The sequence below is a fragment of the Cavenderia fasciculata genome, assembly GCF_000203815.1.
Source record: "Cavenderia fasciculata unplaced genomic scaffold Scf_Dfasci-G-o-80e12.f1-5, whole genome shotgun sequence".
In the NCBI taxonomy this organism is placed as follows: Eukaryota; Evosea; class Eumycetozoa; order Acytosteliales; family Cavenderiaceae; genus Cavenderia; species Cavenderia fasciculata.
Window position 1 is genome coordinate 1,590,023 of NW_004457735.1, and position 25,835 is coordinate 1,615,857.

Sequence of the window (25,835 nt, forward strand, 5' to 3'; positions counted from 1 at the left end):
ATGAACCATTTTTTTGATATAAAAAGGTGTGTGGTAAAGAGTGGAAAAGAAAACGAACTTTTACTTTTGGAAAAGGAAAAGCCAAAATTGAATGAAAAGAGAGATGTCCAAAACTAGGAATTTCACTAAAAAGGTAATAAATATTTACAAAAAATGGAGGAGGAGGTTTTAAATTTATTTAATTTTTTTTATATTATATTTTACAGAAACCTTTTTTTTTTTAATTAATTTAATTTTTCAAAAAGATATTAATTAATTAATACAATATTCTATTATATTAATAATGTTTGTTCGTTTTGTAGCGACATATATGTGTTTGTAGTTATGTTTTTGGTGTGGTTGTGAGATCTTTACAATTGCTTTAAATGGTCAATGAGATTACCGAGACCTGTAATGTAGCCTTGATCTAATTCATTGGATTTGTCGACATGTGCAAAATCAATCATCTTTAGACTAACGCCAATTGTGTCACTGACCATAAAGACATTGTGGTGTTTGCGCATCTCGGCATTGACAGGTCCAAATACAAACAATAAAGATGAACTATAGAAATTGTAGGCAGTGTTGCTCTTGAACCATTGCAACAATTCATCGAGGAGATTAAGAAACTCTGTGACCACCTTTTTCTTGGTGTCTTGCTCCAAATGACCGTCCAACGTAAAGTAGGGACGGATACCAGCTTCCAACATATTCTCCTTTTTCAACTTCTTTCCCCAGTCCTTGTCCATCTTTTTGGCCAAACCAGTTGTTGGATTATGGATTTTAGCGCCACAGAACCGGAAACCCAACGATGATGTAGTGGTCTTTGCTGATTTTGCTTGTTCTAATCTTATCTTCTCTTCAGTTGCATTACTACCATACGTTCTAGTTCCCATCTTTATATCTGCTACATTTACAAATGATTTATCGTATGGGAATGTAAGATCTTCAATACCAATGTATCCTAAAGGTAAAAACAAAAGTAAAAATTAAAAAGAAACAAACATGTCTTTGTTAATAAATGTTTCATTATATATATATGTATCATCATCTTATTCTTCATCTCTCTTCTTTGAGAATGAATATCACACATACTAACTGAATGAACATCACGTTCACCTTTAAAGGCAGATACGAATTTAGTTAGTGATGGTTTGATGGTACCAACAATATCACGATAGAATTCTAATTCTCTTTCACCTCTTGCACCTGGAACAGGCTTATAAACATAACCTAAAGGATCGATCAAGAATCTAGGTAAATTCTCTGATCCTGGTGTTTCTTCTGTATGTCCTGCAATTTGTGATTCTAATGGTTTAAGTTCACTCTATATATACAATATATTTACATTAGTTGTTTGTTGTTGATTCATACATGATGTTAACATCATAAATAAAGAATCAAAACTCTAAAAGAGAAAGAGTAACCATACATACCATTTATTATTATTATTATTTTTGAATTTGTGAAATGAGATTTTTTTTTTTTAATCAATGGATGTTCACAACAACAATCTATTTTCGAACCACTGGCTCGCCCCATTACTAATTCAATTAAAATAGATTAATTAATTAATTTAAATTGTTTTTTATTTATTTATATTTCATTAAAAATTGATTTACTATTATTATTATATTATTAGTTTACTTTAACAATTCTCGTGATGATCAATAATTATTATTATGTTGTTGTTGTTGTTTTGGTTTATATAAATTTTGTTTGTTTTTTAATTATTATTATGATATTTTAAATATTTTTCATATTCTACCAATATTAAATAGTAGTTGGAAAAAAAAGGTGTAGTGATTTGATTTTGATTTTAATTTTGATTTGTCCTCTTTCTTTTTTTTTTTTTTGTTTTGCTTATTATTATTACACTATTATTTGATTTACATTTTCAATGATAAGTTGAACTACATGATTTACATATTGAGCATCGGCAACAACATTCATAACATTATTATCTTTATCTTTGAGAAGGTTTGGCGCAAACACAATGGAAAGATTGACAGCATTCATTTTGTTGACTCCAGCATTGGCATACACCTTTTCCAAGAATCGGAAAAGATGTCTGAAAAGAGCTCTATTGGGTGCTGGTAATAAAGATACCAACAACTTTACACTATCTATTTTTTGTTGTTTTGGTACATCTCCCTCTAAATTAAATTAAATAAATAAATATTAATATTACATTCATTTCCATTTCCATTTCCATTTCCATTTCCATTTCTTTGTTTTTTTTTTTTTTTTAAAACATACTTGAAATTTCAATAAAACTAGAATAAGTTTCAAATGGGAATAATGGTTCAGGTAATTCACGCAAGTATAATTTAAGTAGACCTGCAACGGTGTGAACATCTTCACAGTCGTTGAGATCGACCTCCTCGCCAGCGTCGAAACAATTTTTGAGTGATTTGATTTGAGAGTTGGCACCGCTTAGACGAAAGATACCTTCGACGAGGAGGGCACGCTTCTCGAGGTAGGCCAATCCCTTTTCAAAGAGCTGTGGAATCTCGCCGGGGTTGTCGGGACGACTGACGACGTCCTCGAGTGGTGCACCAAATATAGGCTGAGCCTTTCGGCCTGCAGGCTTGTGCATCATGATATGTTGCGGGAGATTGAGTTGCTCCTTGGAAAAGAACTTAAAGAGCTCGCTCAAATCGTCAATGTAAACGAGTTTACGCCAAAACTTGGAGCTGAGGAATGGCTTGAATAGACGTAACGTGAACTTGATCCAAGTGGTTGGATGCACAATGTAGAGACCCTTGAGATTCTTTTTGTACTTTCTGTTGAAAATGGTGTATACTTTTTTGAGCCATGCAAACGATGGCTTGTTCTCGTTGTTCATGTTGGTGTGTGCGTACACGAGTACATAGTCGCCTTCTACGACCGGGTCCATGATCGTGATGGTGTACAACAGTACACGCTCCATATCCACTTGTTTGGCGGGCAGATGCGAGGCCACGATGACAATGACCGTGCGACCCAAGTTGTCTTTGCCGGCTTGGTAGATAAAGTTGAGTGCTGCAATCTCGGAAAACGTGCTTTGACGCGCCTTGTCCAGATACTCGTTGTACTCGAGCTCGGCCTTGCTCTTGGTTGCGTGGCCGGGCTGGCCAGACGTCTGCTTGGCCGGCGACGACTTTAGCAGCGACGCAAACGAGCTCGTCATGTTGGCAAATGTGCCGCCGTTGGTACCCGAGGTCGTCGTCGAAGTCGTTGTTGGCTGCTGCTGTGGAGCATCCTTTTTCCAGTTGGGAATGGATGCCGGGTCGATCGTGTGATATTGTTGCTTGGGACGCTGGACCGTTGCCAAATCCAGCGACGAAATGCTCTGTGTGCCGTGTTGATCGTCGTCGTTCAACAGGTTCTCGTGCGATCCAATGACGATCGCCTTTCTAAAGGTGCCGCGACGGCTGGTCGGCTCGAGGTTCTCCTCCTCGCCCGTCTGCTCGTTGGTGACCGTTCCGTTGACCTGTGTCTGCGATCCAATCACAAATCTTCCGGATCCACGTCCAGCAGTATTACCCTGACTCTTTGTCTTTGACATGACCGATGAGAATGATATATTTGATCGTGGGACATAATCATCGTCATCGTCATCATCATCACCACCATTGTTGTCTTCTTTCTTGGTTGTAGTTGGAGTTGGAGGGAGTGGTTTACTGTTACTAAACAAATCAACCTTTTTAAATTGATCTTCATCTCCTGTTGAAACGTCTACAAGTGGTTGGGATAGGTCGACTGCTCCTCCACCACCTCGTCCACCAATAAACAATCCACGCTGACCTCCAACATTCATATTGTTTCCTCTTAGCGATCCCATAGGCTTGCCCATAAACACTGGTCCTGTGAGAGTCTTGGCACGTGTAGTACGTGGTCTAGAGACTGGCTCGTCATCGATCAAGTCAGCAACGCTCACAACCTCTGTAGAGATGTGTGAACTGGTGGTTGGTGACGATCCACTACCAGCAGTCTGTAATCTACTTCCTCCAAATGATATCCTTTTTGGTGGTAATGGAGGAGGTGTAACGGTATTTGTATTTGTTGTTGTTGTTGTTGGTACTGTATTTGTGTTGTTGGTCGACGACGACGAAGATGACGACGTGTTCAAGTCATCAACATCTACCAAAGTGTCGACATTAAACTGTGCAGGTAACTTCACCGATGCTCTTTTAAAAGCATTTGGTTTAGGTGGTTCGCTCATATTATATATATCTCTCTCTCTCTCTGTACTTCTTGCTTTCTACTATACTATATATATATGTGTGAATATGGAACTAGACTATGATACAACAACAATAAAGTAGATGTGAAATAAATAAATAAATAAATAAATAAAAAGAGTGTGAATTTGAGAAAGATAGATAGATTGATTCACAAAGACAACAAACCTCAAAAGACATTCAAAGGTGTTTGAAAAAAAAAAAAGATTTTTTTTTCTCATAAAAGGTTTGTTTCAGGAAGATAAGGATGACAAACTTGGATATATATCGATGATCGTCTCTGACGTTAAATCGGTAAAGTAGTATTATTATTTATTGTCGTCCTAAAGTTCTCAAATATGTTTGTCATAAATAAGATATATACATCTTATCCTATCTATCTATCTTGTTTGTAGTTCATTTATCTCTTTTCATGGATATTCAACAAGCATCACAATGAACTCAAGAGTTGGGTGGGAGAGGATTTGAGTTTTTTTTCTTTTTTTTTTTTTTTTTTTATGATCATTGAAGTGACTATGAAGGGTGGATGCCTTTGATGATCAGTAAGAGAGAGAGAAAGAGGAGATAACGACTACTATCATTTCATCCTATCTTTTCATCATCGTTCCACATACCTATATACATTATATAAGAAATGAATACACCAGTTTTTGTATTAAGTAGGTTCAACTATATAGATAGATAACAACAAGAAGATCATTCATCAATATCGATATCAATATCATCAATATCTTTCGTTTGAAACGAAAGTTAATAGTTATGAATGATTGAATGAAAGAAGATAATAGGATTAAAGAGATTGTTTTCAGATATATATATACTAACTATATTGTTACCAAACTTCTTAATCTATCCAACTCTATCTATCTATTTTAGATACAAATGCAAAGAGAGAAAATCATAAAGAAGCTCAAAAGGGCATTTTTATGGCAGTGAAAGCAGTAGCAAGTATAATCAAGACATGTATGGGCCCAAAGGCAATGTTAAAGATGATTTTGGATCCAATGGGAACGACGGTTGTTACCAACGACGGTAATGCCATTCTCAGAGAGATGGACGTGACACATCCCGCTGCAAAGAGTATTATTGAATTGTCGAGAGCACAAGACGAGAATGTTGGCGACGGCACAACATCGGTCGTTATATTGAGTGCAGAGGTGTTGTCGGCTGCCGAACCCTTGATCGAGAAGCTTATACACCCAACACAGATCATCAAGGCCTACAAGATGGCTTTGGACGACGCACTCCAATTTATGGATCAATACAGCGTGCAAGTCGACACCAAGAACAGACAAGAGCTGCTCAAGGTGATCCAATCGGCGATTGGCACCAAGTTTATCGCCCGTTGGAGCAATTTGATGTGCGGTTTGGCTTTGGACGCCGTGCAAACAGTGCACATCCGCGAGGATGACCGTGAGGAGATTGATATCAAGCGTTATGTGCGTATCGAGAAGATTCCCGGTGGCGATATTGCCGACTGTCGTGTGCTCAAGGGTGTCTTGTTGAACAAGGACGTCACACACGCCAAGATGCGTCGTATGATCAAGAACCCCCGTATCATCCTTTTGGACTGTGCCCTCGAATACAAAAAGGGTGAGTCGGACACCATGGTCGACATCACCAACGAAGACGACTTTGCCCGTCTCCTCCAGATCGAGGAAGAGTACGTCGAGCGTATCTGCAACGACATTATCAAGTTGAAGCCAGACCTCGTCTTTACCGAAAAGGGTGTGTCGGATCTCGCCCAACACCACTTTGTCAAGAAGGGCATCACCTGTCTTCGTCGTCTCAAAAAGTCAGAGAACAACCGTATCGCCCGTATCTCGGGTGCCACGATTGTCTCGCGTACCGACGAGCTCCAAGAAGCCGACGTCGGTACCGAGTGCGGTCTCTTTGAGATCCGTAAGATTGGTGACGAATACTTTACCTTTTTGGAGGAATGCAAGAATCCAAAGGCTTGCACTGTCATTCTCCGTGGTGCTTCCAAGGATCTCTTGCACGAAGTCGATCGTAACCTCCAAGACGCCATGAGCGTTGCCCGTAACATCCTCCTCGATCCACGTCTTGTCCCAGGTGGTGGTGCCATTGAAATGGCCATCTCCCAAGCTCTCTCTAACCGTTCCAAGTCGATCGAGGGTATCCACCAATTCCCATACAAGGCCGTTGCCAACGCCCTCGAGGTCATCCCACGTGTACTCAGCAACAACTGTGGTGCCAACACTATCAAGTTGCTCACTGAACTCCGTGCCAAACATGCCACCAACCCCACCGCCAACTACACTTGGGGTGTCGACGGTGACAAGGGTGTCATGGTTGACATGACTCAACTCGGTATCTGGGATACTCACTCTGTCAAAGTCCAAACTTTAAAGACTGCCATTGAATCTGCTTGCACTATGCTTCGTGTTGATCACATTGCATCCGCTGTTTTCCAAACAAGGTGGAGGTCATGGTCACTAAAAGAATTAAATAAAAAAAAAATAGATCCTATAAATAAACAAAAAAAAAAAAAGAGAAAAAAAAACAAACAAAACAAAACAAAAAATTATTACTCTAAATCACATCTATGAATGTCTTTTTGATTTCTTTTATATATTTATATTTTATTTATATTCTTAAGTTCTATCATTATATATTATACATTTTTATAGGGGGTTATCTGATATATTTGTTATGAGTTCCCTTTGCGATACAAACACCAGAGGTATTTGATATGGTGGTTTCAGTAAAGACTAGTTTTTTACCAATTTTATATACATTGGAAACAATTGTAATTGGTTGGCCCAATGGTGCAGCAGTTGCATAGTTTATAGAAAGATCTATACTAAAACTTTGTTTGGTATCATTGGTAAATAAAACAACTGCATTTGAACTTACAACATCTAAATTGAAAATAAAAGTAGTGTTAAAGAATTGATTGATTGTTTGTTTTCTATTATGTTAAAACATACCACAAAGAGATGCAATGATTCCACCATGAAGAGTATTTAGCAAGTTACAAAATTCCTTTGGAACTACCATTACATAGGTTAATTGATTCTTTTTAAAGTCGATTGTTTCTAGGGACAATTGATCACAAATGGTTCTTTCATAGCACACATTGGATTCCATTGATTCCATAAATTTGACAAGTGATGATTCGTATCTTTCCATGTCTCCGTCATTTTGGAGAATGATATTGGCTTCCATTGATGGCATTTTTTAAAAAGGATGAGAAGGAGGTTTTTTTTTGGAAAAACAAAAAAAGTGTATCGAGTTGGTTATTGTTGTTGGGTTTAATAAATTAATTATTTGGTTGAACTTGTCGAATAAAAAAAATAATGGCTGGTATTTAAATGTTTTGGATGGGTTTCCAATCATCGTATTTTCCCTTGACGACCATCCCTTCAAGGGTTGAAATCGGATTTGATCTTGTTTTAATTGAAGAAAGTAGAATCTGACTAAAAAAATTAAAATTGTTGGGATATTTAAGTAATAATTAACTGGTCAATGGTCCAATAGGTGGAAAGTGATTTACACTTTCTGATAGACAATCCAATAGTCCATAAATAAAAAGGAATAATAAAAGAGAGTGGTTCGGCAATCGTCAATCTACAGCTGTTTAAAATTGTCCGAACCAATGTATTGTCGAAAGTCGGCAACAACAAAGGTGTGTTTTATGTGCAAGAGATAAAAAAAACAAGTATTATTCAATGTGAATTCGAGTAGTCGATTCCAAGAGGAGTATATTTAACAATTATATCAGACCCTCTCTTGTTTTTCATCTACTAGTTAAAGAGAATAGAGAGAAAAGAGAAAGAGTGAGTTACTATTGACAATATTGGTCAGACTGACTAGAGATCTTGTTTTAGTTCAAATAGTTGAATTTTAAAAAAAGATTCAAAAAGAAGAAGAAGATTAAAATAAACGGTGTAGAGAGAGAGAGAAAGGTAGAAGATGAAGTGCTACTTGTCTGTATCTAGAATAAGAATAATAATAATCCTATGTACGGTATTGAAAATGGATTGACAATAATATAATCCCAATTCCAATTCTTCGCCGGCAAGTACAAACTATAATAAACAATGAAGATGTGTATGACCACCCATCCGTAGAGTAGAATAAAATCTAAAGAAGAATAAGAAGAAGAGATGAAGCATCTACCATTCACATTGCCAAGTTTGACCTGTTCTTCACCTAGTTGTACAAAATATAATGTATTCAGTCTTCTTTTTATCTTAATCTTATTCCTCCTCTCTTCACTTTGATCTTATCCACTATAATAATAGTTATTATAATGTCAATGTTTTTTTCTTTCACATTTGTAGTATTTCCTCTCTTCTCTGCTCTCCTCTCCCTGAGAAGAATCATGTAATATTACTATTTATCGTTGAGAGAGTAACTATTAATTAAAAAGAACATTGATGAAAATAAAGTACTGACAGTGAGCAAGAGAACATGAGGAGTTGGTTTTTTTTTTTATTTTTTTGAACTTTTTTTCATCATCCAATTGAGCTTCCCTCTCTCACTTTGTGTCATGTTTGTGTTTCTACTGTATGTTTAAATCTTATTCTTACTTATTCATTCTACATGTATATATTTATCGAGGACTAGTCGATTCATCTGCTACCCATTATAACAACTACTGACATCACACTCACAACAACCGAGAGAGTAGCAGCATATCACACTGACATCACATCACATCAACCAAACCATCACCACATTACACAGTTTGTAGTAAGCTAGCTTATAGTATTATTGCATTTTTTACTTTAATAGACAACTACGACGAATCATACATACATACATACATACATAGATAAGATAGATAGATAGATAGATATATACATACATCACACACACATGATCGAATCTTGTTTCTTCTATACACCACCATATAAATAGAATAGCATAGCATAGCACAGAACATATTATATTATATTATATATTTGTATATATAAATATACCATTTAATCAATATGAGTAACGAAGAGAGTAAGAGAGTCGGACGTAAGGGTATTGCGCGAAAGGCGCTGCCCAAGCAGATGCTCTTGACAGAGAAATCTCCTACCATCTCATCGACAGATGTGGCTGCTGACCCTTTTGGCGCCTACCTGTTTACCAGCGCACCTCCTCCTCCGACGCCGGGCGGCACAGCTACTGCGCCCAAGGCAGCAACTCCGAGCATCACATCCTCATCATCATCCTCGACAACTACTACTTCGTCTCCGCAACCATCGTCTTCATCGTCGGCAACAGTAGCCGTCCAGAATGACAGCAATCACACAGAGAGTAATAGTAGTAGTAGTAGCAATACTACTAGTACTAGTAATAGTAGGACAGCAACAGTATCAAACAATAATAATAATAATAATATCATTTCCACCACCACCACAACAAAGTCATCAGCCATATCAAACACTCTTTCACCAAGAGGAGCACCTATCAATACGATCCCACAATCGCCCTCCTCGTCTTCTATTTCCTCTGCTTCATCGAGCTCGATGTTGTCGTCTCGCTCCTCTCCACTAGCGTCTCCACCCATGCTTTTGTCGTCGCCTAATGCCGCCGGCGGTGCAGGCAGTCATCATCACACCTCTCATCCACCTCCTCACCACTCTCAGTTACCAAAACTATTGCTCGACTCTGAGATACTATCGAAACCGAGCAACAGCACCACCTCCACTAGTTTATCATCGACGACATCGACCATCCCAATCACCCCAAAAGAAGAACCAACGACCACTACAACGACAACTACTAGCAATAGCAGTACCACAACCACTACAACCACAACCAAAACAGAAAAGAGTCATCATCATCATCATCACCATCGCAAAGGTGATGATCGTAAAGGTGGTAGTGATGACCACCACAACAACAATAGTAGTAGCAGCAGCAGCAGTAATAGTCATCGTTCAAAAGGTGGTGATGATCACCATCATCATAAAGAAGAACCCACACCAACACCAACTCCAGGCAAGGTAAGAAACAACAGTAATAATTCAACTTTTCATACACTTGTACGATATCCTAACATTTCTTTTCTTTCTTTTATTATTACTATCTTTTTATTTATTTAGAGAAAAACAGGAAAGAATTCAAGAAAACATGCAGCAAAAACAACTACAGTTGAAGTTGAGGAAGAAGAAGATACATCTACCATTAGATGTATATGTACGAATAACATTGATCAAGGTTTGATGATTCAATGTGAAAAGTGTGACGTTTGGCAACATGCTATCTGTTTTGGCATCCAAAAGGAAAACTCTGTGCCCAAACACTACTATTGCGAACTGTGTGTGCCACGTCTGATCAATTGTTCGTGCGGTAAAAAGGATTCAGTGGGTAAGATTGCCGAGTGTGTCATGTGCAAGACTTGGCAACACCATACCTGCTTTAATTCCAAGTTGTCAGAGCCCCACATTTGCACGAGTTGTGAAAAACTAGATAAACTTGAAAATAATTTGGACTTGGAACTCGCCTCTAACAGTAGCAACAAGGACTCTCCGAAAACCACTACCAGTTCACCCACTCTTTTGTCGCCCGTTGCCTCGGCTGTTGTTCATCAACAACACCATCATCACCAGGACTCTAAAAAGCATGATAAAAAGGAAAAGAAACAAACAAAGGCTACTGCTGCTGCCGCTGCATCTGCCATAGCCACACCTACGCCTAAAAAAGAAGAAAAAGAAGAGCAAGACCAACCAATGGCAGAGGACGATGAAAAAGAAGAGGAATCTCCATCACTGACCAATGCATCCACTGCAACACCAACCACCAAGCCAAAGAAAAGAAAGTCGACTTCGTATGGTTCGAGAAGAAAGAAACCCGCCAAGAAAACAACAACAACAACCAAGGACAAGGAGGAGAAATCAACAACTGCCGTCGGAGACGAAGATGCCAATGAAAGCGATCACAGTGGCAACAATACACCAATGCTAGTCGATTCAGACACCAACTCACCCATTCCAAAGCTATTGGATATCGAAGCAATCAAAGAGACCTTTGTCTTTATCGAAGATGTCCGTCCAATCCAAGCAATCAAGGATACTCTTGGTCGTATAGAGTATCCCAAAGAATCTGTAGAATTTTTAAATTCTTTTGAATTATTTTCTTATATTGAATCATTAGTTATTAGAGAAATGATTTCTGTAAGTAAAAGAAAAAAGAAAAAAGATAAATGATGGTTCGAAATGATTAATTTCTTTTTCTCTCTCTTTTTTTTTCTTTTTTTTTTAGGATGATTATTGTAAAAGAAAATTAAGAATAGAAAAAAAACAATATCAACAACCACATCAAGAACAATGTATACATAAATTAAATATCGATGATAACTTGTTGTTTCAAAAGTATAGTTGGGTATACGTAGATACATTGGATGAATCACAAAGAAACAATATTAAAAAGGCAATGTCAAGCCTGTTGGATCTGTCAGAGGACACGATCACTGGCTACATGATAGAATACGCACACGAGATTATAAAACAAACAAACCAAAACGAAAAGGACCAACAACAAGAACCATTATTTAATCATTACAATTGGAAACAAATCACTGACAACCAAATCATTGGCAACAACATTGCTAATAGAATCGGAAAACTAAAGGAAAAGGAACAGCTACAGTATTGTAATGGTAATTTCTCCTTGTTGCAAAACAAATACAAAGATTTCAAGCAACAACATCATCAAAAACAAGAATCACCAAATACCTCCTCCTCGACAACTACCTCTACCACCACAACTACAACCTCTACCACCACAACAACAACCTCTACCACTACTGCTGCCGTTGCTGGTTCACCATCATCTTTAATTTATTTAACACCATCACTCAAAACAATCCAATCCGACCGTGTTAGATCACCGACCAAAGAGATTGTTATACCTAAACTTTTGACCGCCACCGAAGTAGATCGTGGCGTATTGTTGGAAGAGTTTGTCGGTTTGATATCATGTCCACAAACCGAAAAGGCAGACATTCGATCATCCTGGTCTGACGGATCATCGTTTTTGTTTTCACCAGTCGATCCCTATGTCCTCTACCTTGGTGGAAATGGCCTGACAACCACCGAGTGGCAAACTGGATGGAGAGGATGTGATTCTCTTGTCTGTATCGACACTCGTCAACAAGGTAGTAGCTCCCGGTTTGTCCATCGTTCATGTACACCAAATAGTAGGATCGTATGTCTGTTTGGTGATTATAACAAGGTTGATGGAGATATCAACAATAGCAACAACAACAACAACAACAACAAGCAAGAAGTCAAATTACATGCAATGATCCAAACCAGAGTTTGTTTACCAAAAGACACCGAGGTTACCATTGCCTATGACTACCCGTATCGCGCACTAAAGACACCCGTACAGTGTCCATGTGGAACGTCAACTTGCTCCGTACAGATTTGGTTCAATGAAAGAGCTTCACTAGCCATAAAGATGTTGGAGTATTTGGGCGTGCCAGTTGACTCTGCCACTGCCAAGCGAGAGCGCGAAAGAAAGGAACAAAAGGAAAGAGAATGGATGAATCAATCGTGCGGTTCAATCATGTCGGGAATCAACAAGCGACGCTCTCAACAGTCGCAACAACTCATCAAAAAAACAAAAAATCGACGATGACATTGTCAGTAACAGCAGCACAACTTCCACCTCGCCTTCGAATAGTCCAAACAGTGAATCGAAATTGGCCGGTAAAAAAGCATGGTTACAAGGATTTAAGCAACAAACGACCCCTACCAAATCCGAAGCATCGCCTGTCGGTGGCAGTGGCGGTAAAATCTTTGATACAACTCCCATTAAAATGGATATTATCAAGGAGGAAAAAGAAAGTACATCGACCACTACTACAACCACTACCACCACCACTTCATCGACTCCATCCAAACCACTACAACATCAACATCATCATCATCAACAACATGAAGAAGAAGAAGGTTCGATTCCATCATTAGATTATCACCGTGAATCGCATCATCAACCTTCACGTCCTCCACTTAGAAGAAACAATATCGGTGGAGAACGTAATAGTTTAGAGAGAGGAGGAGGAGGAGAGTATAATAACCGTGGTGGTGATGGAAGAGACTATCGTGATAGAAGAAATAATAGCGATCCAAACATGGTCGATAGAGACTATGCACGCGAAAATGGTCAACCACCACCACCACTATCAAGATCCATGAGTGGTTACACCCCTTCATCACCTGTTCAGTCACCACTATTGCGTGGAGGATTGGCCAATTCAATGGGAGGGGCAGGTACCTACACTGCAAGAGAAGCTCAAGACTCTTATCGTTTGAATAGAGACAGTCGCGAAAGAGAACCAGAACGCGATCGCGATGGCCGAGGTGAATGGGACAACCGACGCGAACACCCACCTGTCGGAGGCAAGCCAGACTACCGCGACAACCGTGACTTTAGAGATAGAAGCTGGGGAGGTGCTCCATACCCCGATAGAGACGGCGGAGGTGGAGGTGGCTATGGAGACACTCCAAACCGAAGAGGGTATCCACACAGAGGCAATTTCAATCGCGACCGTAGTCCACCACACGGTGATTGGGAAGCACCCTCTGGCCAGAGCTCCACACCAACCTCATCCAATGCACCACCACCACCAGTCCCCACCACACCCAATACTCCTTACCGAGGTGAAAAGCCATGGCAACGAGGAGGAGGTGGCGGCGGGTACAGAGGCGAACATCCCTACGAACGACCACCCTATCGTGGAGGATATGAAAATCGTGGTGGCGGTGGAGACCGAGGCTGGGAAAGACGCGGCGGCTACCAACAACAACAACAACCACAACAACCACAACATCCAAGAAACGGATTTTCACCACCATTACACTCACAACCATTCAACAACGACGAAAAAGAAGGCAACAAATCACCACCATACGAAACACCTACAAAATCCAATTTTTATAACCGAGGAGGAGGAGGAGGAGGAAGAGGAGGACATCATCCATCACATCCAGCTTCACCACCAAATAACGATACTAATTTTAACCAAGATAACCAAGACGATTATAACAGAAGACAACAGAATAATAATTATATAAAAAGAAGATAAACCCCCAAAAAACACACAATTATAATAAACTTGTAAAATTTTTATTATTTATAAACCAAATATTAGAAAAGAATCCACCATTTTATTTATTTCAATTATTTGCTGTTTGATGTTTTTGGATAATAGTTGTAATTAAACTTGTTTTCTTTGGTATTTGATTCAATAGTTGGATGTATTCAATGTTGTGAGGAGAGGATGATGTAAATGATACAAGTGATAATTGACCAATCTTATCAATGGCGTCGTCATCATTGATATTTAATTGTACAAAATGGTTGATTAATTGTTTAAATTCGTTTACTGTAATAGAGGCTGATTTCTTTTGAATGGTTTCCAATATATTTGAATGTAATCTTGCTACCAATAAATGTTTTGATGATTTATCGCTAAGATTACTTTTATCGTTGTTTAGATGTATGGTTTCTAAAATTGATAATTTAGCCAATTGACTTGTACTATCTCTAATGAGGGCAATGCCACTGGATGGTATCCAATATTCTATCAAAATGACCAATAATTTGTTTACAACCAATGAAGAATCGATACCGTCCACTTGAATCATCTCGTCTGCTGGAATTGGATGAATTAAATAATAAACCATGATATCCAATAGTAAGAGTGACAATGGATAACAATGTCTTGGTAACTCTTCAAATACAATTGAATCATTTAAATATAAATGATCGACCAATATGAAATTAGATAACCAATATTTTAATTTTCTAGCATTTGGAGACCATTGTAACTTTTCTTTTTTTAAATCAACCATTTTATCCAATTCTTGAACCGATGTTGTTAAAGGGTTGAAATCATTTAAAAATAATATTTGATATAATGATGATATTTCTACCTTTTCATCCGTACGTTGATCTTCCGAAATCAATATATTTGGTTTATCTTGCTTCTATAAATTAATAAATTTGATTAATAAAACCATTGATAAGAAGAAAATGGTAGGGGATTGAATTTACTTTAAAAGAATTTATCCAATTTGAAGTGATAAATAATATATTGTCAAGTTGTAAACTTAGTGAAAGTGATAATAATGATCCTAAAAATCCAATTCCATTCTATAAAGATAAGTTTGAATAAGTAAGTTATTTGAATTTAGATATCCAAACATTTGTAGCATACATTAATAATAAAAGGATTATCTTCAAACATTAAAAATGAGAAAAAGAATTGGAACAATCTTGATGAATAAGGTGTCTCTGGTACATTTAATAAAGATGATAATGATGTTATAATTGATAATCTTTCAGGTGATTCTTGATCTCTACTAATTAAACTATAAACCAATTTAATAAATTCTAAAAAGTTGTAAGAGGGAGAGTAAGTTTTCTCTTTAAACTTGTAATGTATTTATGTTGTCCTTATTCTTCTTCTTCTTCTTCTTACTCCATATTTTACTATCTTTTGATAGTATATTAAATATATCATTTGTATTTGTAGAGTTTGAATCCAAGACAACTCCAAAAATGATCATCAAAAGATCGATTGATTCCTCAACCGATGAATGTTTCTCGAGTAATGAAACGATTTGATCGAATATATCGTCGTTGAGTATATCTTGACTTTCTCCATTACCATCATTACTACCAATAGTTAATCCTGATTTCGATATCTTTTCAATGATATGTGCTTTGAGATCATCTTTCTTTTTAGAGCCATTAGTATTATTATTATTATTATTGTTATCATCTCCATCAAGATATGACTCTAGTAATCTAACCAATGCTGAACCACTAACATTTGAAGAATGTTCTACTTCTTCATGTTCTCCTTCTTCTAAATCGCTCATCTTCTTATTTGCATGTACAACAAATATTAATCTATACAAGACAATCAAAACTTTGGTGTGTTTAATTTAGTTCAAAAGATGAAGTTCATTCAACATTTTTGTAACATAAATACTATGTGTGTTGTGGGTGATGTGAAAAATTAACTATTGTTCCAAACATTGTAGAAAAAATATACTACTCAACATCAATGATAGAATATTATTATTTCTACTATTACTATTTCCATCTATTATCTGTTCATAAATATTTCATTCTATTGATTTATTAATTCAAGTATTATTATTTTAAAACTATATTAGAGAGATTAGAAAAAAAAATGATGATGGAACCAGTGGCAGTACTACCAAATCCAGGAATTGGAATTCCAGCAATCGATAAATTAGAAACAGGTGAATTGGATTTAAATATGCCACAAGAAGAACAACAAGATAAAAAGAATGAATCTTCCTCATCATCACCAACAAGTACAGATATTTCAAACGATGAACCATCCTCATCATCATCATCAAATGTTTCATCCACCTCTAAAAAATCAACCAACAAAAAAGAGCGTAAAACAAAAAAGGAGAATGTTGTAAAAGAAAAAAAAGAAAAAGTAAAACCAGAAAAAGTTGTAAAAGAAAAGAAAGTAAAACCAGAAAAGGTTGTTAAAGAAAAGAAAGAAAAGGTTGTAAAAGAAAAGAGTAAAGGAAAGGAAAAGGAAAAAGCAAAGGGTAAAGGAAAGGAAAAGGATGTTCCAGTTGAAGAGAAAGAGGAAATACCACATGAAGAAGATGGTGAACCAAATGTAGAAGAGGAACAAGAAGATACAAGAGGCAATCCAAAAGAAAAGAATAAAAAGAAAAAACAATCAAAAGAACCAGAAGAAAAACCAATGACTCCAGAAGAACAATCAAAAGACCTATGTGACCAGGCAAATATTCTTCTCTGGAAAAAAAACTATGCCCAAGCTTTGGAATTTTTTACACAAGCTCAACATTTAAATCCATCAAGTTATGAAATTCCATTATCAAAAGCTGGTATGTTTGTTAGCTACTTGTAAATATTATATTGTTTGTATTTATACTTATATTTTTTGTTTTATTTTGTTTTTTTTATAGCTGCATTAAATAGTTCTGGTAGATATGAAGATGCAATCGCTGAATGTCAAAAATCATTAGATTTGGCACAGGAAATGAAAGGAATGGTGAACCAAAAGGGATATCTTCCAGACAACCAAGATGAAGTAAAAGAGGAGATCATACTTCGTATTGAACAAATGATGTCACGTTCATGTGCTAGAATGGCAACATCTTTTATGGGAAATGGTGATTACAAACAAGCTCGTCAATACATTGTCCAGGCAATTGAAACATTCAACAGTGCAGAGTTTGAAGAGATGCTAAAGATGGTCAATGAACTCATCGGACTCTCTTCAACCGAAGTAACAGCACTCTACAAAAGTGCCAAGGATATGTATCGTGCCCAAGACTACCAAGAAGCCATTAGACTGTACACTGAAGTATTGCAAATCGATCCAAACAACAACATTATCCTCGCCAATCGTGCCATGTGTTACAACAAGTTGAAACAGTATCCAATGGCCATCAAAGACTGTGACCTATCCATTAAAATCCAAAACAAGGACAAGGAACACCACTACCTACCATACTATGCCAAAGCCAATGCTCTATACGCCTCGAAACAATATGCAGAAGCTCTTGCTCTCTACCAAGAAGCTACCAAATATTGTCAACAAGAAGGACTAATGGCTAAAAAGATTGAAAAATGTTTATCTTTACTTGTATGTTTTTAAAATTAAAATGTATTAAACTAACTCTAATATTAACACTATCTATCCATCCAATCAATTTAAATAGGATACATCCACACAACAAAAACAACAACCAAAGAAACAAGTTGCCAACAAGAAGGTACCACCACCAACAAAAAAGGTAGCTCCAAAAAAGAATAGATCATCTATTCGTCCAAGTGCAACACCATCATCTACACTTCAAGAAAGAGGACAATCACCAAAACCAGAGATTGGAGAAGAAAGTCCAAATTTGAAAGTATCAAATACTTTGAGTAACACTCTTAGTATGAATGATGATATCGATTTTGATGTTGATGACTCTTCTTATCTACCATCCACAAGTACAACTACCACTACTACCAACACCAATTTCAATGGTATGCAAGATGAAGAGGAAGTAGATAAAGATGATGAAGTTGAAGAGGAAGAAGAACTTGAACTCAATGTACAAGGAGAGGAATATGAAGAACTAAGAATCAGTCATAACAATATCGTCCAAGATGATCAAGATGAAGAAGAGTTGGAATCGGAACCAGAAGAGGAAGAAGAATATATCGTTGATAAGTTGGAGGAAGATACCGTTGATGATCGTATTGAAGAACTTCCAGTACCTTCAATGTAATCTAATTCCTCAATATTGCCTACTATTATCACCACATTATCATTATAGTTGTACTCTAAACAAATATATTTATAAATAAAATATATCTATCCATATCATATATATTTCTATGCTGTTCGTTTTGACCGTGCAAAAATTTCAATGGGTCATTTCATGATTTTCACTTTTTTTTATGTTTATTTTTTTTTGCACCCGACGAACCGAATGAGGTGATGACCTATATCTCAACAACCAATACAACTTTTTTTGTGTCGTTTTTAACAGGATCATATAAATAATCTAGTCAATCATGGGTCGTATGCATAGCAATGGAAAGGGTATCAGTGCCTCTGCCTTACCTTACAGCCGTAAGCCACAATCATGGGTTAAGACTTCTCCATCTGAAGTCTGCGAACACGTTTGCAGATTAGCCAAGAGAGGTAAGAAAGAAAGAAAGAAAGAGTTAATACATCACAACTCGAGATAGTTACATATACTTTGTTTATTTATAGGTTACACTCCATCCCAAATCGGTGTCATGTTGCGTGATGCCCACGGTATTGCTCAAGTCAAGAACATCACCGGTTCCAAGATTCTCCGTATCCTCAAGGTCAACGGTCTTGCCCCAAAGATCCCAGAAGATCTCTTCCACATGATCAAGAAGGCTGTCACCATCAACAAGCATTTGCTCCGTGCCAAGAAGGACAAGGATGGTAAGTTCCATCTCCGTCTCGTTGAATCCCGTATTCATCGTTTGACTCGTCCATACAAGAAGAGAGGAGTCCTCCCACCAAACTGGAAGTACGAATCTGCCACCGCCTCTACCCTCATTGCCTAAAGCGTTTGGTAATCATCGAAGCCGTGCATCAGTGTCGCCTAGTAGTCGTCTGTCTACTACCAAAAATAAAAATAGAAGGTTACGGGGTGATATTAAAACAAAAAAAACACAATAACAGCATCTATCCTATGGACGCTCGTTTAAAGGTTTTATTTTTTTAATTCACTTGTTAAAACTGTACCTTGCTATTGGATCGGTCAGTAGACAAATCTAAACATCCATCATTGGTTATGTTTGGTTGGTTTGTTTGTCTACGACCCACGACCGATCCAAGAGATTTATAATTGATGAATCAATTGTAATTGGCCACATGTAATGTTTCTAAAATACCCACCGATGAAAAGGTGTTACTATCCACGTAGTTGCTTTGCACCGTGTGAGTAAATTGGTTTATTAAACATTCTTGTCGGTAAACAAACAATTACATTGATATCATATTTTAAATCTCAACTCTATCTATGGGTACACCCATTTGGGTATCCCTTTTTGAAAGGTACATTTATATATCCTCACTCCATTTCCATCCATACATACATTTATTTATATTTTAATGGTTTACATATCATATATCTTATATTTAAATGTGGCGGTTGATTATTTAGTGTTGGAGTATCTTTTCAAATAGAGTTTAAATAGCAAGGAATAGGATTTTAACAAGTGTAAGTATTGTTGATATTGTTTTTGTATTTGTATTTGTTTTGGGTTGTTTCTTTTTTCTTTTAGCTTTCTTGGATGAGTAATTTACCTTTTAAATAAATCATTACTATTATTACAATAATATTTTATCTTCTTATCTTATTATTTTCTTCATTTTATGTGTTTATATAATGATATCCATTATGGATAGGAACATATTTATACAGTTTAAAAAAAGGGTAATTTTATTATTCATACTTTTCTTACAATGTGTCGATGAAAGAAAAGAGGGTAGTTGGGGAAATATTTGATTGATACATTAAAATATGGATGGATGGGAGTTAGGGTTTATGTCTTATTGGTTATTTGTGTTGTTTAAAGGGGTTGGTGATGTATTCTCTCTTTTAAAAGAGGTACATCGTTGTTATAAAATATGTCAATGTGTTGATGATGTTGTATATCTATTTATCTATATCTATCTAGAGGTTATTTATTGGTCATCAGATTCTTGACCAAGATCGGTGGCCTTGATGAAATCATCCAATTCCTTGGCATCGAAAAGGTGGTATACCAACTTTCCATCTTTACGAGTGATATAAGAGAATTCTAATTTTTCAGAGTTGATATTTGAACGATCCATAGTCTTGGTGAGTACCTTTAATGCCAACTCTAAAGCTTCTTTTAATTGCATATCTGGTTTATAACTTGATCTCAATACTGATTGTGCAACCTAAATTAAATAAATTAATAAATATTAATAAATTAATATAAATATATATAAAATTAACAAAACAACCAACTAACAAGTCATTATTATTAATTAGTTTCTTCTTGTTTACTACTCACTTGACTATTTTCACCACCGATAGAGGTAGCCTTCCAACCAGCAAAATTACCAGATGGATCGGATTGGTAGAGTTGGAAACCAAATTGAGAGTCCCAACCGGCATAGAGGAATGAGACACCAAATGGACGAAGACCACCATATTGAGTGTAACCTTGTTTGGTGTCACATATTTGAGATACGAGTTGTTCGACTGGCATTGGTTCTTGATAGGTGTAGAAATAACGCTGTGATGACAATCTAGCGTGATTGATAAGTATATTTGCGTCGGATGTGATACCTGCAACAGCACAGACTACGTGATCGTCAATCTTGAACATCTTTTCAGCTTGTGTCTTTGAAGAGTCGAGCAACTTGGCAATAGTCTTTTTCTCTGCTGCCAATACAATACCATCTGAAGCTAAAATACCAACAGTTGCACCAGCATGACGAATAGCTGCCATAGCATACTCTACTTGATAAATTCTACCTTCTGGTGAGAAAATAGTTGTTCTTTGATCGTATCTTCTTGCCTAAATTAATAGATAGTAGGTAGGTAGGTAGGAGCAGTGGTTGATTGATTAGTGAGTACAAATGATCATTTGTGTTTGTTGTGTTTGATATTAATATCAAACACATAGTATAGCAGAGCAGTATGTTGTTGATATCCGATTAATCACATACCATCTTTTATTTCTATATATCTTTCTTTCTTTCTTTAATTCTTATTATGTACAACAAATAATATTAAAAAAATTTAATTAATCAATTTGCTGAAGATCATCACAACCCACCCTTTTTGAAATGAACAAAAAAAATAGAAAAAAAAAGTTGTTGAAGTTCACACAAATCCCTGCGCTTTGTATTCTTTCTGTCTAGTAAAGAAAGTTAATAATAAAAGGTAGTTTCAAAGTTTGTATCAATCAATTTTAATATACATTTGAAATTGATCACTATTTTTTGAAGAAAATTACCTCACCTCAAAGATAACAGGATAAGAGAACCGATCATTTTAAAAACCGTTTTATTGTTATAATATAACAATTCATATTATTATATTGTAAAATCATTTTGCAAGAGAATGTCTACAAGTTAGCAAAATAGAACCTATTAATTAGTCTCTACATAATCAAATAGGTTCAAACTCTGACAAAAGTATTATATTGGGTACCAAGCAGTCACTATTATTGATACCATCCCAAATTCCTTGTTATCGGACTGGGTCGTTTCAAATTTATGAATGTTGTGTTTTAAATGTACGGACATCATTTAAAAATCTGAAACGACCCAGTCTTTGGTTCTCTCTATATATCTGACTAAATAAACTGTCCACTCAAAATATCCTTAAAAAATGAGACAACTACTTGTTTCACTTTCATTCAATATCAATACTCGATGCATCTCTACAGTCAGTCAGTCGGCTACATTATTATTAGCCAATCAAAGAAGAATTTCTTCGGATAATTGTAACCTGATCAATAATGTATTGCAAGGTTATCATAAGTAAGTCTTACCAGACAATAAAGTTGTTGTTTTTGTTGTTTTTGTTGTTTTTGGATCACTGATCACTGATTCTTCGGAAGAGACGTTCTATACGCTTGTGACCATAGTTTTTATTTTTCAAGAATCAGATGAGGGGGTGGGCTGACGTCAGACTCATAGGCGATGCATCCATCCCAACCATACCATGAGCTCGCGAGGGATTTTGTTTTTTCAAAAAACAAAATATAAAATTGCAAATATCTTCTTGTTGATTGTTGTCACAACAAGACCTCCCTGCTGATCTAAGAGCTTTTCTACTCCTACTGTCCAACTATAGTTATCTCAAGAGGTTAGGATTCAGTGATCGTACGACAACAACAACGACAACTACAACGACCCCCAGCACACCATCAGTAGTATAAGAACAAAGAGTGAGAGGAAAATAGGAATAATCAGAATTAAGAAGAACCGGTTTTCTTATTCTTATACCAACACACCCATCACCCCCAACCAACAGTCATTGTTGAAATCATTCATTGATTAATCTTCTATATAGTAGTTATACAACACTATATTTATATTTATATTTAAATTTAAGAATTAATTAATCGAGCGACGAATAGAATAGATAGTATAATCATCAACATAAAAGAGATCAACATATATATAATAGAATCACTTTTATAAATATAGAATAATATAAATAATATATACATACTATATATTTATATATTATACATTTTAAAAGATGGCTGTAAGTATACTTGTAGTAATAGATCATTTGATCGTCGGACAGGGGGTGGTTGGGTACTCCTCAGTACTTGACTTGATGATCAACTAACTAATAGATATGTATGTTTAACTCACACACACACTCTCTCTCTACATTTCATTTACTTTATAGTTATTATATAGAATCTCAGGATCATTCGCATTCATGTCGTTTATAGGAGCGTTGTTTGTTATTGTAACGTTTCTTACGATCAAGGCATTGCGAAAGCATCCACTGACGATGGTGTTTTTCTTGTCAGTGTGTGACTTTATATTTAGCCTCAAGTTCTTGGTGACGTCGGTGTTGCCAGACTCTGAGTCGTTCCAAACCGGCTTCCCATGCTACTTGCAAGCCGGTATACAGCAGTTCTTTGGGTTGGCGTCGATCAGTTGGAGTGGTATGATCTCGTTGGACTTGATCATTACGGCACATCGTCCGTTTGGACAGACGTCCTACTACTCCAAGTTCTACCACATGTGGGTTTGGGGACTGTCTTTTGTGACCAGTGTGCTCATGTACGCATTCGGTCGTATCGGACCATCGGGTGACGGTACGTGTTGGGTCGAGCGTCAAAAAGATCCCATTCGTCTACTCTTTTTCGTTCCACTCTTGATCTACTTTTCATTGTCGATCGGGTCGCTCATCACAGCTGCCATCTACTCGGGTGCCACCAGCACTCTGTCTCTGCAGGATCGTCGTGGCATGTTACTACGTATGTGCAGCTACACACTCGTTTTCATTCTCTGTTGGATCGGGCCACTCGCCCATCGTATCGCGCAATGGTCCGGCGAGCAGGACAACCAAAACAGCCCCAACGCCTTTATGTACTGGGACGCCATCTCTGTGTCGATCCAGGGTTTCATGAATGCAATGGTTTGGCTCACCAATCCATCGTTCTTTAAGGGTTTCACCGCCAACATTCGTCGTTACCTTCCATGCAAGGGTTTGAGAAACGAAGAAAACATCCCTCTTCTTCGTTCACTCGGTGATGACTCTCAAGATCCAACTCAATTGGCTGTTTCACTTCGTAACTATGTTTTAATGTGTTGTCTAAAAGGAATTTATTTATCTGTAATATTAAATTAGAAAATCAAATCAAATCAAAATCAACTCAATCACTAACAATATTATATTATATTATATTTAGGTTGAAGAAAACAAACATATTGAAAGTTTTAGTAAATTGGGAGAGATTCCAAAAGAAGAGAAATTGTATACTGAAAAGGATTTATTCAAAGATGAATTGAATCTTCAAATATCAACCATTAAACGTCACCAAGTTAAAGATTATGATCCTAAAATTTATAGTGCAATTAGATATCTTTCAGGTATTACTCCTGATGATTATTTGGTATGAAAAACAAAACAAAACAAAACAAACAAACAAACAAACAAACAATATTCTAATTTCCCATTATTATTTTTTTTTGTCTTTATAGAAATCATTTGATGCAACAACCTTTTTCGATACATTATCAAATCAAAAATTCTCTGAAGGTAAAAGTGGTAGTTTTATGTGTTTTACACCAGACAATAGATATTTGATTAAAACAATTACTCAACAAGAATCATTATTATTAAGAAAGAAAATGTCAAAGTTTTATCAAGTATGTTTAAAGAAGGAATATATACACCGACCAATCAATCAGTTTGGGATCTAATATATTTTATTTATTTATTGTATTTTTTAGTACTTTTCTGAAAATAGAAATTCATTTTTACTTAGATTCTATGGATCTTATAAAGTTACAATGCCAAATGATCATACGGTCTATCTTGCCATCATGTCCAATGTATTTAGTAGTTCAAAGCAAAAGATTAGACGACGTTATGATCTCAAGGGTTCAAACATCAACCGTGGTGGTCGTCCAGACTATGATCCAAATACTTTGGGTTTAGATTTGGACTTTATCAACACCGAACTATATCTTCGTGTACCAAACCAATTAAAAAATACTTTCTTGGAGCAATTGGGTAGAGATAGTTCAGTATGTCACAATATAAAATATAAATCAATCAATCCATGTACTAATATTATTTTTCTCTATTTATAGTTTTTAAAATCATTAAATATTATGGATTACAGTTTATTGATTGGTATAGTACCCAATCCAAACCCACCAGGTAATCAATCAATTGGACTTGATGATTTATCAGGTTCTACGTCAACGACCGACACTACCATCAACACCACCTCACTTACAACAACAACAACAACAACTATAATAGAATCTGATTTTACAAAAGGATTTATATCAAGCGACGGAAACTTTATCTATTATATTGGTATCATAGATATTCTTCAACTTTATGACTTTTCCAAAAAGATGGAAAGATTTGTAAAGGTCTATGTCGTTCATAAAGACAAGAGTGGTATTTCAGCTGTACCTCCCGATTTCTATGTGGAAAGATTTATGAAAAGAATGTATCAAATCATTTCTCCTTCCCAAGATGTTTAGGCTAAATAATAATAATAATAATAATAACTACAACAATTATACAATTATACCATACAATATTCACCAAACAACAAACCAACCAAACCAAAAATAGTAATATCGATCGATTTTCTCAAACAACCTCTTCTTTTTTTTTCTTTTTTCTTATATATATATATACACAAACAATATCATACTTATATAAATAATATAAATATTGGATCTTGAACCATAGATTAGACTGACTGTATTCCCACCCACTGACCTATTATTATAAATATTATTGTTGTTACATATTTATTATTTGTTGGAGTCGTTGTTGTTGTTGTTTATACAAATATTACACATTAATGTTTTGTTTCTTGTTCAATCCATCCATCCATTTAATA

At 36.1% G+C, this 25,835-nt stretch overlaps 11 protein-coding genes across 11 annotated transcripts; 6 read left to right on the top strand and 5 right to left on the bottom strand.

Moving 5' to 3' along the window:
* Positions 1-256: 256 nt before the first annotated feature.
* DFA_05456 (RhoGAP domain-containing protein) lies at positions 257-4,186 on the bottom strand (the record flags this gene model as incomplete). The annotated part of the gene is made up of 9 exons (XM_004361118.1): positions 257-269; positions 355-943; positions 1,075-1,306; positions 1,328-1,387; positions 1,873-2,135; positions 2,239-2,608; positions 2,662-2,765; positions 2,786-3,373; positions 3,508-4,186. 9 exons carry the CDS (start codon positions 4,184-4,186, stop codon positions 257-259), a joined length of 2,898 nt encoding a protein of 965 aa, XP_004361175.1.
* Positions 4,187-4,839: 653 nt separating this feature from the next.
* Positions 4,840-6,775, top strand: cct3 (chaperonin containing TCP1 gamma subunit; the record flags this gene model as incomplete). The annotated part of the gene is made up of 2 exons (XM_004361119.1): positions 4,840-4,864; positions 5,082-6,775. 2 exons carry the CDS (start codon positions 4,840-4,842, stop codon positions 6,773-6,775), a joined length of 1,719 nt encoding a protein of 572 aa, XP_004361176.1.
* Positions 6,776-6,860: 85 nt separating this feature from the next.
* Positions 6,861-7,403, bottom strand: DFA_05458 (thioesterase superfamily protein; the record flags this gene model as incomplete). Its single annotated transcript, XM_004361120.1, has 2 exons — positions 6,861-7,087; positions 7,157-7,403. 2 exons carry the CDS (start codon positions 7,401-7,403, stop codon positions 6,861-6,863), a joined length of 474 nt encoding a protein of 157 aa, XP_004361177.1.
* Positions 7,404-7,536: 133 nt separating this feature from the next.
* On the bottom strand, positions 7,537-8,769 carry DFA_05459 (uncharacterized protein; the record flags this gene model as incomplete). Its single annotated transcript, XM_004361121.1, has 3 exons — positions 7,537-7,645; positions 8,259-8,312; positions 8,762-8,769. The coding sequence occupies 3 exons, from the start codon at positions 8,767-8,769 to the stop codon at positions 7,537-7,539; spliced, it is 171 nt and encodes a 56-aa protein (XP_004361178.1).
* Positions 8,770-9,166: 397 nt separating this feature from the next.
* DFA_05460 (PHD zinc finger-containing protein) lies at positions 9,167-12,809 on the top strand (the record flags this gene model as incomplete). The annotated part of the gene is made up of 3 exons (XM_004361122.1): positions 9,167-10,171; positions 10,271-11,341; positions 11,430-12,809. 3 exons carry the CDS (start codon positions 9,167-9,169, stop codon positions 12,807-12,809), a joined length of 3,456 nt encoding a protein of 1,151 aa, XP_004361179.1.
* Positions 12,810-12,990: 181 nt separating this feature from the next.
* DFA_05461 (uncharacterized protein) lies at positions 12,991-14,259 on the top strand (the record flags this gene model as incomplete). Its single annotated transcript, XM_004361123.1, has 1 exon — positions 12,991-14,259. The coding sequence occupies one exon, from the start codon at positions 12,991-12,993 to the stop codon at positions 14,257-14,259; it is 1,269 nt and encodes a 422-aa protein (XP_004361180.1).
* A 91-nt stretch (positions 14,260-14,350) lies between these two features.
* On the bottom strand, positions 14,351-16,060 carry DFA_05462 (uncharacterized protein; the record flags this gene model as incomplete). The annotated part of the gene is made up of 4 exons (XM_004361124.1): positions 14,351-15,163; positions 15,231-15,329; positions 15,394-15,569; positions 15,658-16,060. 4 exons carry the CDS (start codon positions 16,058-16,060, stop codon positions 14,351-14,353), a joined length of 1,491 nt encoding a protein of 496 aa, XP_004361181.1.
* Positions 16,061-16,377: 317 nt separating this feature from the next.
* On the top strand, positions 16,378-18,478 carry DFA_05463 (uncharacterized protein; the record flags this gene model as incomplete). Its single annotated transcript, XM_004361125.1, has 3 exons — positions 16,378-17,080; positions 17,162-17,844; positions 17,921-18,478. The coding sequence occupies 3 exons, from the start codon at positions 16,378-16,380 to the stop codon at positions 18,476-18,478; spliced, it is 1,944 nt and encodes a 647-aa protein (XP_004361182.1).
* A 289-nt stretch (positions 18,479-18,767) lies between these two features.
* Positions 18,768-19,295, top strand: rps13 (40S ribosomal protein S13; the record flags this gene model as incomplete). Its single annotated transcript, XM_004361126.1, has 2 exons — positions 18,768-18,897; positions 18,970-19,295. The coding sequence occupies 2 exons, from the start codon at positions 18,768-18,770 to the stop codon at positions 19,293-19,295; spliced, it is 456 nt and encodes a 151-aa protein (XP_004361183.1).
* Positions 19,296-20,421: 1,126 nt separating this feature from the next.
* Positions 20,422-21,441, bottom strand: psmA4 (proteasome subunit alpha type 4; the record flags this gene model as incomplete). Its single annotated transcript, XM_004361127.1, has 3 exons — positions 20,422-20,661; positions 20,778-21,287; positions 21,439-21,441. The coding sequence occupies 3 exons, from the start codon at positions 21,439-21,441 to the stop codon at positions 20,422-20,424; spliced, it is 753 nt and encodes a 250-aa protein (XP_004361184.1).
* A 2,041-nt stretch (positions 21,442-23,482) lies between these two features.
* Positions 23,483-25,467, top strand: rpkA (G-protein-coupled receptor family protein; the record flags this gene model as incomplete). Its single annotated transcript, XM_004361128.1, has 5 exons — positions 23,483-24,043; positions 24,156-24,359; positions 24,448-24,615; positions 24,700-24,996; positions 25,063-25,467. The coding sequence occupies 5 exons, from the start codon at positions 23,483-23,485 to the stop codon at positions 25,465-25,467; spliced, it is 1,635 nt and encodes a 544-aa protein (XP_004361185.1).
* Positions 25,468-25,835: the final 368 nt, after the last annotated feature.